Raw genomic sequence first — 15,097 nt, forward strand, 5'->3', positions numbered from 1 at the left:
TGAGACAATTTACACATTGCCTGAATCAAATCTGGAGTCTTGCAGCTAATTGCCACACAAGCTACATAATTGAAAACCAGCAGAACAATGGTACGTAGCTTGTGCTCACTGAGAGGGAGAGTTAGCGTAGCCTCTAGCATTCATCACGGAACAGGATGTTCTCATAACCCCACTCCAGTTATCATTAACATAGGAGCACTGGTGGGAGCACTCTGGATGGTGGGAGAGTAAAGAAAATTCCACAATGGGGTCCTGAGATGTCAGAAAAGGTTCTTTTAAACTTATACGTACATTCCTTTTACAAAGATGGTTCTTTATGGAAAAAGTGATTCTTCTGTTGCATATCTTAAAGAACCCTTGGTAGCGCTTTTATTTTTAAGAGTGCTGGTCTTAAAATACACTGAATATTTAGCTGCATCTCAGTGGAAGGGACTCTGGACGGCACATTCTTTGCCCTGTTATCTGGTTAGTATGAGGCTCACAGACAGAGTCTGGGGAGCTTCTCCATTCTACACTGTCCGTTCGGTCCGCAGGCCAAGGCTGCCAGCACAGCAACCGCTATCAGATGGGCTCCTGCGCTCCTCCCTGGACACAGCGCTTTATCGAAGCTGGTCAGTGTTGATCTAGCTCACAGCCCCCTCTCCCCTCCTTGCTCTATCCATCCAGTTGTCCGCCAACGCTGCCGCCACATTCAGAGGTTAAGCACACTCCCACGGTAAACAGAGATGGGCAGAGTCGCATTTAAGCTATTTTGGGAGGGCTTCCAAACTGTCTTTTCTTTAAGGTGTTTTTCTTCCCATCTTGAAACGAATGACAGTCAAACACATGAAATTGAAAGGATGTTTTGTTGTTTTCTGGTAATCTCCAGTAGTCAAACAAAAGGTAGTATACTCGCATTACTTTTCACTCATATCTGTTATGGGCTGTATTACATATCAGTCAGTCGCCCTGCTCTGTAGATAAAGCCTTTGAATTTAGCCTTCAAAAAAACAAAAATGAATAGTTGAAAATTAGTCATAATGTGAGCATATTAGGGATGATTTCTTGAACAAGTGAAATATTTGTTAGTTCTGGTTCAGTTATCAGTGGAGCAGTTAATAAGTATGAATGAAATAATGCTCTTGACAGTGTTTAATGGTAGTTATTAAATGTATCACCACTGGCTCTATTTTCACAACTTATCGTATGTCAGATATAAAAAAAAAGTTCTTGTGACATATTGCATATTGTAAAAGGTACTGTGATATTATATTTATGCAATGTAGGGCAGTGGTGGCTCAGTAGTTAGAGCACCAGGTTGTTGATGCCAGGGTTTTGGGTTCAATACAGCAGCTTAAGCAAGGTCTCCAGGCATGTGTGCTTACTGTCCACTGTGAGTGTTTGACCACTTGTGTATTTGTTCACTGCACGAATGGGTTAAAGGTAGAGGCCAAATTCCATCTGTGTCCAACACAAATGGTAATTATGGTTGTCTTGTCTAAATCCTGGTACATATAGTACCAATTTCTACAGTTTTAGAATGTTTATAAATGTATAAATGTTTCTAAGTGATCTTACATGTACATAAAATATTGGATATGTGCACTGGCCCAGAACACTCATATTGGTGCATTCCTATCAGTTTATTTCAATAGCACTTGAAACTGCTACAGAGAAGCTTTACAGAGATTCAGGCCTGGGCTTAAGACTTAAAACAAGAACCCATTCTTCTCAGGTTGACACCATATAGCAAAACAAACAAGTTGGGTGTTTGAATGTTTGAATCCTGAACCATGCCGCTTTGCATCAGCGGCCAGGGACTGGGAGCACAATTGGTCGTACTCCTGCACTACAAAACAAAAGCCTAATACTACACAGAGGTTCTCCACTGAAAACCAGTGAATCATGTTAAAAGTCGTATCAGGAGAAAAAGAAAATTAGGCCTGTCTAAACATGGGTTTGTAAAAGACTCATTATAATTTAGTTATAGTTATATTCATAGTAACGGCTTTATTAAGAGTATGCAGGGATTAATCTTATCGGGGGATGAGTGTTTTTGTGGCACAGCAGGTGGTGGCTGAGCCTACCCAAAGGCCTGTTAGCAACTTTTACATTTGTTACTTTGTGGGGAAGTTCTTGACTTTGTTGCCTTGCAGTTCTATTCTTGACTAATGACTCGCCACTTTCTAACATTTTACCTTGATGCTTAGGGGTCCACTTTGATACATGATGGAAATACTCCTGCAACTTCAAAAGAGCCTTTCAAATTTCTGGCACAATCATCACTCTTTATGTAAGAGGTGACGTCTTAATAGCTCCGGTAAGGCCATTTTAGATGATCATTTCTGAAATTGTGGGAGGCTTTTTCTGCCGCACTATAGTTAGAGCCTCAATCTCTTAACGCATGTGCTAAGAACATGTTTCGGTTGAGCCTGCCTTTTTTTCCTGAGCCTTCCTTTCTGAATTTCTCTTTTCAGGTTTTTCCTTTAGTTATGCGTGTCTAGAAATGCAAGCTCGCCTTACAGTGAAAGACAGATCTGTTTTGTATTCCAATGTTGTGCCCATGCTCTCTTGGGTCTTATTTTCTCCCTTAGATTAATATTCTCTTTCATATAACTTCTAGTGCCTGTCAAGAGCGTGCAGTGATGGTATTTATGCGTCAGAACTCGAACGTCGCATTATGAGGCCGTCTGCACAACGTGTAATCAAATTTGAGCTGGAAACCCACACACTTGTGCGGTGAGGATGTGTTTTTCCCCCTCACCGTGCCCGTCCTTTATTGCATCAGTAGCTCTAATGAGGTGCATTTTAGGATTGGAACACTCTGCTGTCAGCATGCATAAATCATTCACTCTCTATTCATTTTCATTCTTTCCTTCCCTGTTGTCTTTGGCTTTTCTTCTGCCTTTTGTTTTGCACAATTGAATTTATCAGGGTTTGATTTGAAGAATGAAAAATTGTATCTTGAGTTGTACATCTCTATTAAACGCGCCGCAAAGTTGCATCCTGTCATGTCGCAAATGCAAGCGGCACTTAAATTGGACCGTTTTGACTGGCTTCCATTCCGGTAAGTGCTCAGAGCTCGGAATGCATTCGTACGTTCCCATAATTTCAAAGCGTGGGACGCTAAATTGCAATACAATTTGCTCGCAGATAATCCAGGAGATAAAACGCGGCTAAATGGTCTGATAGCTGGATGCCATGTCTGGAGGTTGATAGCGGGGACCGGCAGGATTGCATGTCTTGCTCCATCATTGTAGCGTGAGGGAGGTACAGTCGCAAGCAGCCTTCAGGCCATCATGAAGCTTATCGCAGTTCCACAGGATCTGGAAGTGCAAACAGCAAACATGTGGTAGTGAAGCCATTTGTTATATCCCTTTATAAAAAAATGCTTTTTTCATGTGTGTGTGTTGCAAGCAATTTCCACCTTGCTGAGTTATAAATCTCAAATATCTCAGCAGCTGTTGACCATTTTATTGAATACTTTGTGAGTTGCAAAATCAAACTGTGCTTCAGCTCTTAACCCTTGCCTAAATCACTTTCCTGAGTGTGGATTTCTTTGCACTCTTTTCTAATCACTCATCTACATCCACTCCTGTTTCAGCCCAAAAAGCTGTTTGGCTAATATTGTGGCTTCTTGCTTTAGCAATCCCATAAAATGAGCCTGGTTTGTTCCCCTCAAAAGTGTGCTCAGGAAGAATAAATCAATTAAGCTCCATTATACAGGCTCTAGATTTAGTTTCATAATACATTTTGCCAAAATGAAACTCAGGCTGAAACCAATGGGATCTGGATCCATTAATGCATCTTGGCACAGAGTTCTACCCAACAAGAGACACTACCGTAATAGCCACCATGTCGCCAAGTGTGGCAAAGGCATTCAAATCTAATCATGCAAATTCACTGGCTCCCAAGCTAAAGGATGGGACTGGGGCCTGAAATCCGAACTAGGCCAAATCTCTGCTGAGAGCGCATTGGAGTCTCTGTTGGGGGTGGGTGAAGCCTGGAGGGGTTTGTCTACTGAGCCACTGAAAAAAAACAGTTTGGTTTTGTTACATTCAGAATGTACTTGTGGTGATTGTAGTGTTAAATAAACAAGGCAATTTGAGTCCAACGTCCATAATGTCCTCTGCAAAAAATAAATAAAGGAAAAATGTGTAATGGATATTGTATGTATGGATAAATTAACAGTAACATTGTTTATGCAATAGTTTACGTAGTAAAGACACAAAGGGGCATTATCATTATCTTATTAATGTTGAGGATTTATTTTTAAGCACACCATATAGCACATTATTCCAGCTTACGTGATGCAAAGGTTACATTGTGCCACTCATATAGTAAGAATAATTGAAGCAGTGGAACTGCTTCACCATTTAAAGTGGAGAATCCTTCATCTCTTTTACAAATATATGCTAGTTTTTACTTGATCGTCTTTCACACAGCATACACAGCTATAAAAATCATAAATGCATACTGGAAGTCATCACTTCTGATAACCATTTGCAAAATCTTCTAGATTAACAGATGCTTACATTTACTAGCTAACAATGCTCCTGTTTGCTAACATTTTTAGGCTACAGCTAGGTAAATAAAGGTTAAATATCATGATGTAGTAAAGATTGTATTTTACCAGGCCGGTTAATCATCAGAATAGTGTTACTTCACATTTGTTTTGGGAGAATAAAATACACAGTATCTTGGTCATGTACTTACCTGCATTCTTATTGGGATTCCTGGAAATTAATTAACATGAAGGAGGCCATGGAGTGACCTGCCCTTACACGGATAACATGGAGAAAATGTTATAACCAAGCGGAAATGTGAAGTGTGTCAGAGTGTGCGGGACTGTTTTAGTAAGTGAAAGTATTCTGATCTATAAGCTACATAAAAGAGTTTAAAGAGTTTCGGGTGTCACCCACTGTGATATCTGGGGTAGCCAGTGCCACCGTTCTCACCACTGCACCAGGACAAGGGAACTTTAATACTGTTCAGTTATAGTACTAAAAAATACTATAGTACTAAAAAATGGAACGGTACCATTAATAACACTGATACTTTAGTAAATATTGTGTCAGTCATATTTAGAGTTGGGCGGTATCCACTTTTTTATACCATATTGTCACACTGTCTCCAACTATTACCACGGTGTATGGTGTTACTGGGGCCGGGGAGTATTGTAAGATGGTCCTGCATTTACGTGACTCATCCTGTGTTATTTACAAACCAAAAACAATCAAATGGGGTCACAGATTAGATAAACACTGTGCACATGTTTACATCAATCATTCAATAATCAGTCTGACAGTTACAAATGTTAAACTGCTGCAGATCAGGAGAGAGAAGCTGGTTAGCCTCAGCTCAGTTAGTAGCATGATAACGTTCTGTTTAACATAGAAAACTCTCAACATTGGCTGACTGAAACCCCACTTATGGGCTATATAATGACTCAGATTGAGTGACTGCTGTTGGACAGACAGGAGGGTGAAATTAAATTTGTTGTTTTCTCTGTGGCGTTGGATCTGTAGTCTACTCACTAAGCTGGCTTGACTACAGATTTTTGAGTATTAGACAGCTCAGTGCAGCTGCACTTGACGATTAGAAAAAGCGATTGGTATGGACTAGAATGACTGAAAGACAAAATGTGACAGAGCACAGACTGTGTTTCAGCTAACTGAGGCTCAAATCACACACATATAGAAGATAATGCCTCATATCGGAGTCAACTGAATGTCAATTGACTGTTTTGAAGCACATCTTGAAGACTGGTTCATCCAGGCCTGCTTGCTCTTCCTTTTAATCAAACTTAGCATGTTGCTAAACTCGCTAACTATGATGGGCCTGTTTTTCTCCTACCTGTTTTTAGAACATGACATCACCAATAGCTGAGCTTCTTAAATGCGCATGAATGAATGAGCTATTTTGCCCATGTACTAGACAAATGCAGAACAGAAATCGGACACATCAGACACATTGTAATTTTAAAATACTGTCATGTGTTATTACCATTACACAGCCCACCCCTACATGTGAGTCATTCAATCAGATCTTAGAGCCATAGTTATCTATTTTATAAGTAAATAAATTGCTGTGTTGACAATAATGAGCTCAGCACCGCACTAGGCATCATCTAACCTAAGTAATATGATTGCCACAGTCCTAATCATAGGCATTTAAAGTGTACAAAATGCAGCTGTGTTCTATCGCAAGACCAGTAGTGTGATATTTCAGGTTTCTGAGCATGTTTCTGCAGTTTAGGCATTGGTGGTTATAATGAAGCCTACACCACACAGAGGAGAAGTTCTAATAATCGTCTCTCTTTTAAATTGTACCAGCCGCGCAGCCACATCAGACACACCAAGGCCATTACGGCAACGTTCATACGTAATGTCCCAGTTTCACAGGAACTGAAATTATACTCTTCATTTTGTTGTGTTCTAATGGAGTAGCATGCACTATTAGCTCTATAATGACTCAGATTCATAATGTGCTTAGCAATATGTGACTGCTATTACTGAACCTCTGTGACGCAGTTGATTGTACTTTTGCAGTGCAGTGTGTATTGCTCTATCATCGTCTGCAAATATGTGGTTTGTTGTCTACATTTATTTTCCTTTGGTGTCAGTACTGTTGTTATTTCAGGCAGTTCAAACTGCTGTGCTCAGAGATTATTATTATTATTATTGTTATTATTATTATGCAGTCAAACCAAATAATACACATTCAACATGACACCTTTTGAAAGCTGATATTTTACTCTTTGTTTCTGCTCTTAAGTGCAAAGTTCTGAATGCAAATGTAGACTTCTTTGCTGATAGGCAATGTGATATTGTATCTGAATTGAAACGCAGGGGGCAGTGTAGGTCAGAGACCTCGTTAGGCCTTTTGAATGTATTCTGTTCATTTGCTAAATTCTGTCTGACATGCTGCACGGAAGGAAATATTAATGGGTGTTGCACTCAGCCAAGTGCTCATTAGTAAAAGAGAGAGAAAGATCACACAAAGTACTGTGTGTACGTCATTGCTCCCTGAGCTCCACAAGTGACCGAAGCAGACCATAGAACAAATGTTAAATGCACATGGAACACATGATACACATATGATGTGAATAACTGTACGTTTGAAGGAAATATATATTTACATTGTAGATCAGGGGTGTCAGAATTCTTTTAGGTAATGGGCCATATGATCTGAAGGCCAATGTGTACATTTTGTGTAGAAAGTGCTAGTTTTAATGGCTGACTGACTGACATATAACCAGGTTCAGTGATTGTCTTAAACTTGTAAGGTCCACTGAAATAGCTAACTGTGCTAGCTAACTTTTCTCAGCAAGGATAGCAGATGTTATGTTTCAGTTTTACACAGTGTGGAAAAGATTTTATTCTAAGACATTTTTAAACATTTCTATTGGTCCGTTCATCATGACATTTGAACATTTGGAATGTAAAGAAGAACTGAGATTCAGATTATGTCAAAAAGTAAAAAAAAAGGCCAAAAACAGGAGATACTTGAGGTATTTGACAGTGATGAACCATTAGTTTGTGCATAGCAAGACAAACATTTATTGGAATAGCAAGATGCAGCTCCTCGTACTGAACATGCAGCTTTTACAGTCTCGAAATATTTAATTTTAGCTGTTTTGTTGTCACGCCTACTCAGTCGCTCGCCCACCCACCCTGAAATATAGATTTTAATTGGTAGTGCAGATGAGCTTCATTGTGTCTGTCTGATTGTGTCTACAGGTCAGTGCGGTTAGGGAGAGTGGGTTTTTTAATAAGTGGCCTGAATCAAACTGTGGCTGTGCATTGCTGTTGGGAATCTTCAAGACTGAAAGGATCACCTGTAACATCTTCATGCCAGATATCACAGGGCACCTAATATAAAAAGGTCATAATATTTTGGCTCATTTGTGTTGAAAAAGAAAGCCATGCTTTTCACTGTAGTTTAAGTGCATGCTTAACATTTTCCTGATTTCATTTTCTACTTAAACATGTAAAATGACAGTGAAATGTAGTGGAAATATGTCTGTACTGACAGCTTACAATGCCCCAATTATCCAATTAATAGATATTTTTCATATGTCCTTTTTCAGCAGCTGGAACCGTATAGGCATTTTAAGTAACCTGTTTTGGAATGTACCTGGCCTGCATTTTTCTATACAAAATAATGCATAGAAAAAATAGCCTATTGGTCATGAAACTCATTTACACATTACAGCCTCCTGCAATTAACACATGATATAATGTTCAGATGCTCAGAATACACTGAGCTCAGAATACACTTCATTTGGTCAGTTTCCCATACTGTATTGAATTCCAGCTGTAAAAAATCTGAACCAAAATCCACAATTTGGCAGGCCACAGTTTAAAAACTCAAAAATGTACCAAACCATGTCTGCGCAAATGGATTTCTTACAGGCCACAGCACTATGTGTTCCACCTGCGTTCAAGCTAGGCCTTGCTAATTGCCTACAGAGTTGAAAAAGGTGTGTCAAATAAGGAGGAATGCTAAAGTGGAGGTAACTGACTTGATGCCCACACTGTCTCACAAGTCAGTGTTTTTGAAGACAACTTAGTGATAAAGATCTCTTCAACCAAATCACAATGACAACATGTCCTGATATTGCCATGGTATCCATAGGTCACTGCTAGATATGCGCGTTTAGCTGTGTTGTCATTATCCATTGAATCATGTCTGAGAAGACAGGCTTTAAGTCTTTATATATAGCGCACGCGAAACCGTTCTTAATAACAAACTACAAACTCATACATCATTTATTCTATCTATTTGTGTAGTTTTATTATTTTTTAAATGTATGACAAACATCTCTATTAGCATCCATACTTTACAGTACAGACTTCATTTGTACCACTTACTTTTAATCATATGCTTATTACCCACTTCACTCAGCTTTGACTGACACTCACCTAACACAACTTCTAAAAAGCCTCTAGGCAGGTTCCAGGCCAGCTGATCTCCCTTTTCCCCATCAACAGGGCTGGATTATCTGTAAGCCCATACCTGGACATTTTGCCCCTTTCCCCACTCTCCGTCTTTGTCCAGCTGCCACTCACCAGCACTGGGTGGCACTAATAGAGTTCTGGCTCACTGGTCCCAGAGCACAAGTCTGGAGTGGAGGTCCCGGTCACCAGTGGTTGCACCCCCGCAATCCTCAGAAACTAATTTCACGAAACACTGCCTCCCCCCCAGCGCAAATTAGTGATATTATCATGCCGCTAATTAAAGCGCCAAAGCAGGAAATTCTGCGCCATTATTGGGCGCATCCCAAACCTATCGGAGAGCTAAAGGGAAGAGGATGTCTGTTTAGTGCACTGCCATGTGTGAGGGTTCTAAGTGTATCTGTGATGATTAAATGGTTGACTCCAAAAGAGTGTGTTTAGGATGCAGTGAGTAAGGGTGTAAATTCAGGAAACCATATATTCTGTCAGTCATTGTTTTCTTTAGCTCTTGAAACTGGTTCCTCTCAGTGTTTCACCCTTATGCTTCTAGAGTTTTTCTCTTTTTGATTCTTTGCATTGACTCCTCTCAGTGGCCTCATGTTTTTAGGGTTTTCACAGTGTTTTGGCATAATGCACTGTAGGTTATTTAGTTTGAAACTGTGGAGGAACCTCTTAAGATACTTTGAAGAACCTTTAAGGAACATTTTTCTTTTAAAACCCTTTTCTTGAAGGTTCCTTAAAACACCTTATGAAGTTCCTCCACAGTTTCAAAAAGAATAACTTCCAAAAGTTCCTCGAGGATCTTAGTGTTTTGCCCTCATGCTTTTATGGGTTTCTCCTTTTGAGTCTTGGTTCACAGTTTCTGTTTTGGTAATTATGGGGGGGGGGTATCAGAAAAGAAATATTTTGTATATTGTAAATCCATAATTTACTAAAGACTAATAAAGACTATATATGTCTAATATATCTGTGAAGTGTGCTTTACATATTGGTATTGAAGAGAAACATACAGGTATTGTACCTTATAATATAACAGTGTATTAAAAATGTTAATTTCAATTAAAAATGGTGACATTGTAACAATGGAAGATTGACTTTGTGCAGTTTGCTTGCCATTGCGTGCTGTAAAATAGATTGCAGTTCTCATATGTAAAATGCAAATTCGAACCTGTGGTTTGTGGTTTGTCGCTGCGGTCATGTGTGTGTGATGCATTGGGATGGGATGAATAGTTAAGGGACACTGATGCAATCCCTGTAGCACAGCTCTGGAGATAATGAGTCTGTAGATATTGCAGAAGACAGAGATATAGCTGCTCCATTATTTTTTCCTTTTCCTTCTCTTTCTTGACCTTGAAGAAGCACACACTTATACATATTTCCCTTGTGGCCTGCAGTCTTCTCTATGACTCTCATGTCTTTTCTTCAGTAGGGAAAAATAAGCAACACCATCTCAATTTATAATGACTAGAGAGTTATCAGATATTGGCACTGACTGCTTTTTAAGCATCAGTTTGTCAGTTTTAATAAATTGGCCTGTGGAAGGAGTCGATTTGAGGACAAATGTTATTAGTACTCATGAAAACTGTCTCATGATATCATTTAGACCAGGGTGGCCCATAATGTGGCACCTTCTGTGCAAGATTTAGAGACCACCTTGTATTGCTTTAATGTTTAGTCAAAACTGACTAAAGCGTATTAGTGTATTATTACCGTATTATTGTGGAATAATATTTTACAAGAGCCTCATTTACTAAATATAATATGAGATTTTTTTTTTTTGTTTTACGTTACTTTTAGAAACTTTTGACTTGTGTGCTACTTGATTAAATAATAAATGAGGGGCGATCTCAGAGTTTACCACAGCACTGTGTATATAGACAGTATATAAGCAGTTTTTTTCCAAAGGGTTTCTTTCTTTCTTTATTTTGAATGTTTATAGTAGGATTATAACAAATGATTATTTGATATTGAAGCTACTGATTAGTGAGGCAAATAATCAATTCCCTGATGATACATTACCAAATAACTCTTATGTAGCTATCGGCTTTTATGTGTAGCATAAAAAATGCCAATTTCAGACCAATTACAGATCTGGTGGGATTTTGGCCTATCAAATGAATGTTACAGAGGGCAGATAATGTAGCGCAGTGCAGTTTCACACTGTTATCCTTCACTATGTGTATTAATACCACAGTGTTCGCTCTGACATAATTAATTTTGCTCAAGAAGGCTGTTATCTAATGTCTGACTGAAGGAGACTTATTTGGCTACGACATCCAAGGACAGGTTGTGCTAGGTCAACTTCTCTTGGACGTCATCCCGGCTCAACATCCTCATGTGTCTCTGGTTCTACTAATAGAGTTCTTGTTATGTTACACTGAGCACAGATATGGCCAAACCACTTGCACTTGCTGTTCTTTGTGTGCTGAACCTTACATTAAACTGAGTTGCATGAAATGATCATGCAGTTACCTACATTTGACCCAGTCAGATATATTGATAGCTTCTTAATGCGATATCTTTCTAAAAGTGCATCATTTTCATTTCAGGATTTCATTTTCCCGGCATTGTTTAATTGTCTGGCAAAAGCCAAACAGAGACTTTAATGATGTGTCCATTCCCTGGCAAAGAGACATACCAAGTTATAAGCTTGTGAATGTATTAAATGGCCTTTAAACAAAAAAAAAAACTTTAAGCAAAAAGTTAAGCATCATGGTGGGGCTCCAGATGATGTAATATGTGAATCATTGTGTGACTGAATCCTCATTGGTTCCTCATATACATTATCTCATGATTCATATACATTCTCTAGACGTGAGTTATACAGGTACCTGTGATGCAGTTTCGGAAACAGAGCCATAGTTCACTTTTTTCACACTCTGTGCAACCTGTTCCTGGCAACAGGAATTTATCCAGTTTTGACAATGTCTGCATGTAACTTTGACTGTAAGGTGTCTATTGCATGGTATGTCAAAATGACTCTTACTTTGCACTTAAATTAGTAATCAGAGACATTATTTGTTATTTGATTAGATATTATTTTGTTATTAAAATGCATCCCACTACTGGGGCAACCTTTCAACCTAAATAAAAAAAGTAATTAAATAAAACGTCATTTTAATTACATACCCCCCCCCCCCCTTTTTTTTTGGCCTTTATTTTTTCTCAGGACAACTACAACTAAATCATAATGCTAAATCATCATACAATTTATACATTTACGAAGACGATGCAGCACTTATAATTTTGAGGATAGTCATGTGTTGTTTTGGTTGATTTTGGCTGATTTTTACAGTGAAAGCAATCATGTTTTTATAGCTTATCCAGAAGTTTGCAGTTTAAGGACTAAATAGGCTGCCCACACAACATTGAAATGCAGCTGTTGTGTTCTTGACAGTGTGGGTATTTGTGTACAAATCCAGTGCCCCCAAATGTAATCTTAGTGATTTTAATCGAGGCATGATTGTTAATGTCAGACGGGCAGGTGTGAACATTTCTAGAGCTGCTGATCTCATGGGATTTTCGACACCAGAAAAGTAAAAGACTTTTGGGTTGTGGTGTAACTGCAGATTTGCAGCATTAAAGTGCTTCTGAGAAATCTGCAGGAATTGCATGATGTAAACATTCCATTGCGTGGAATCCATGCTGTGTGCCATGTGATTTGTATCTCTCCAGTGGCAATATTCAAACAAAAAGCAGGTAAATGACCAGTAAAATAAACAGAGATTTAACAATGATATTGCATTGTTAAATCATAATGTATGTCATGGAGAATAAACCAGGGTATTTGTGTTCATCCCTTTGATCAATAAAATGAGAAATGCTTGTGCTCTACAGCTTTGTGGTCCCAATGTGAACGGCAGGGCTTTTCCATGCTATCTACTTAGGGGTAAACGGATCAGATACTCTGACCAAAGTATCAGACTGTGCTCTCTGGAGTATAAAGACAAGATATCTCATGGTTCTTCAGGATAAGAAAATGTAATATTAGAGAGAAGCTAATCAAAAATGTAGTATTGCAGTTTTTATATTTTCAAAAATTCTAATATACTTTAAATATAAAAAAATCCAATTATCTCTACTTGACAAGCTCTTGTTATTTGCGTCATAGAATTATAACACACCAATATATCGACAGATTCAGATTCTGACAGATTTCCAATTTTTCAGGATCCAGTAATTTGATTATCTTTTCTTTAATCTTAATTGTTTCTGGGTGGCAAAAGAAAATCTGTTTTTCTGTGGAGCTTTTTCCAGTGTTCAACCAATACAGAGCTTCCTGAGAGAGCCATCCCAGGATTGGCTGTCGTTGCAGGACAGATTTGCATTAGCATGGCTTGGGCACAGGAGGTTGGAGGTTTGGGTGATGGAGATTGTGGCTGGTTGGCAGCAGCTGGGAAACAGTTAGTGCCAACCAGGCAGCAGCTGCTATCAACCCTGACATTTTAGTGCCTAGCTGTATGTCACCTTATAGGTGTCTGCCAGGTGCGTGAGCCGTTAGAATGTCCCTTAACACATTGTCATCAGACAGGCTGGCTAGCCCGATATTGTGTTTGGAATGCTTTCTACAAAGGAATTTGAGAAGGTCACTATGTTGTATCCTTTTAGCTGTAGGTTTTGGTTCTGTATAGCCAAGAAGCACCTGATTAGAATCCCTGGCAGTAGCACCCTCATGGTCTGCCATTGCTTGGCCCTAACATGGCCTGTTAAAATAAAGATGATTCAGAAGGGTTTGCCATTGTTTACGATTTGCCCATTATGCCTAGGCTCGTTCCCCACTGCAAAATCCTGGCCAGATGGAAAGTGTGGAAATGGATTGGGCCATTTCCTCTGGCTCAGAACATAATACCAGGGTACTCTACGCAGAGAGCAGGATTGGACAGAGTGTCTAACTGGCCCCATCTCTTTACGAAGCAAGATGGTGTAGAAGTAAAATGGAAGCTATATCTGATTGACCACAAACCCTATCACACTGCTTATTATCTCTATAGGATTAGTCAGGAGTCCTTGAGCTTCAGTCACGGTATTCTATAATTTGCTTAATTTGCAAAGCTGTACAGATGTAAATTTTCTGTAAATGTTTATATAATTATATATGTACATAATAGTTTTTTCAGCTCTTTTTAAACGTATTATTCTTATTCTATTTATGGTTTAGAATATTTTTCTCTCTGTGTAATACTTCTTAACAGTCTGTTTGTTTGTTACAGGTCGTACTTGTGTTGCTCTCGCCAAGTAAAATTCCTTGTATGTGTAACATACTTGGCGAAATAAAGAGAATCTGATTCTGATTCTGATTCTGATTCTGACAAGGTCCATTGTATCAAACTCTCTAAACAGCTGCTCTGCTGGTTGCTCTCATAGACATAAGTGTTCTTTTGTCTTTTCCTTTTCTTTTCCTTTCTCTCTCTCTCTCTCTCTCTCTCTCTCTCTTTCTTTATTTTGTCCCAGGTGTGGAAGCGTTCCGGAGCTTGGTTCTACAAGGCCTTGCCAAAGCATGTTCGTCCAGTGAGTGATCCACTCTCACACATCAGGAGGCCAGTTCTAGAGAGAGAAGAGCAGCCAGTGGCCAGGAGTGTGCCAGTTACTTATACATGGGCCCACAGTAAAGGTCAGTTTGGCAATCTGATCTGGGATTTTCTATTCTAATACTTGTATTTTACTCTGCCCACACTCAGGCAGAGCTTCTATTATTTAGGGAATATATATATATTATACATTATATTGCCGAAAGTATTCGCTTGCCATCCTTTGCACGTATATGAACTTAAGTGACATCCCATTCTTAATCCATTGGGTTTAATATGATGTGGGCCCCCCATTGTAGATATAACAGCTTCAGCTCTTCTGGGAAGTTTTTCCACAAGGTTTAGGAGTGTGTTATGGGAATATTTGAGCATTCTTCCAGAAGGGCATTTGTGAGGTCAGACACTGATGTTGGATGAGATGGCCTGGCTCGCAGTCTTCCCTCTAATTCATCTCAAAGGTTTTCTATCGGGTTTAGGTCAGGACTCATCCATGTCTTTATGGGCCTTGCTTTGTGCACTAGTGCCCAATCAATGTTGGACAGGAATGGGCCGTCCCCAAACTGTTCCCACAAAGTTGGTAGAATCTCTTGGTTTGCTAAAGCATTAAGAGTTCCTTTCACTGGAACTAAG

At 39.1% G+C, this 15,097-nt stretch overlaps 1 protein-coding gene across 2 annotated transcripts in view; it reads left to right on the forward strand.

Annotated features, from left to right (window-relative positions):
* doc2b (double C2-like domains, beta) overlaps positions 1-15,097 on the forward strand; it is a 228,954-nt gene that overhangs the window by 21,527 nt on the left and 192,330 nt on the right. For both annotated transcript variants that reach the window (XM_072674602.1, XM_072674610.1), the window contains exon 6: positions 14,391-14,550. In XM_072674602.1, coding sequence (XP_072530703.1) covers positions 14,391-14,550 — 160 coding nt within the window. The remainder of the gene's footprint in view (positions 1-14,390; positions 14,551-15,097) is intronic.

Source organism: Salminus brasiliensis, chromosome 1 (assembly GCF_030463535.1).
Source record: "Salminus brasiliensis chromosome 1, fSalBra1.hap2, whole genome shotgun sequence".
NCBI classification, from domain to species: Eukaryota; Metazoa; Chordata; class Actinopteri; order Characiformes; family Bryconidae; genus Salminus; species Salminus brasiliensis.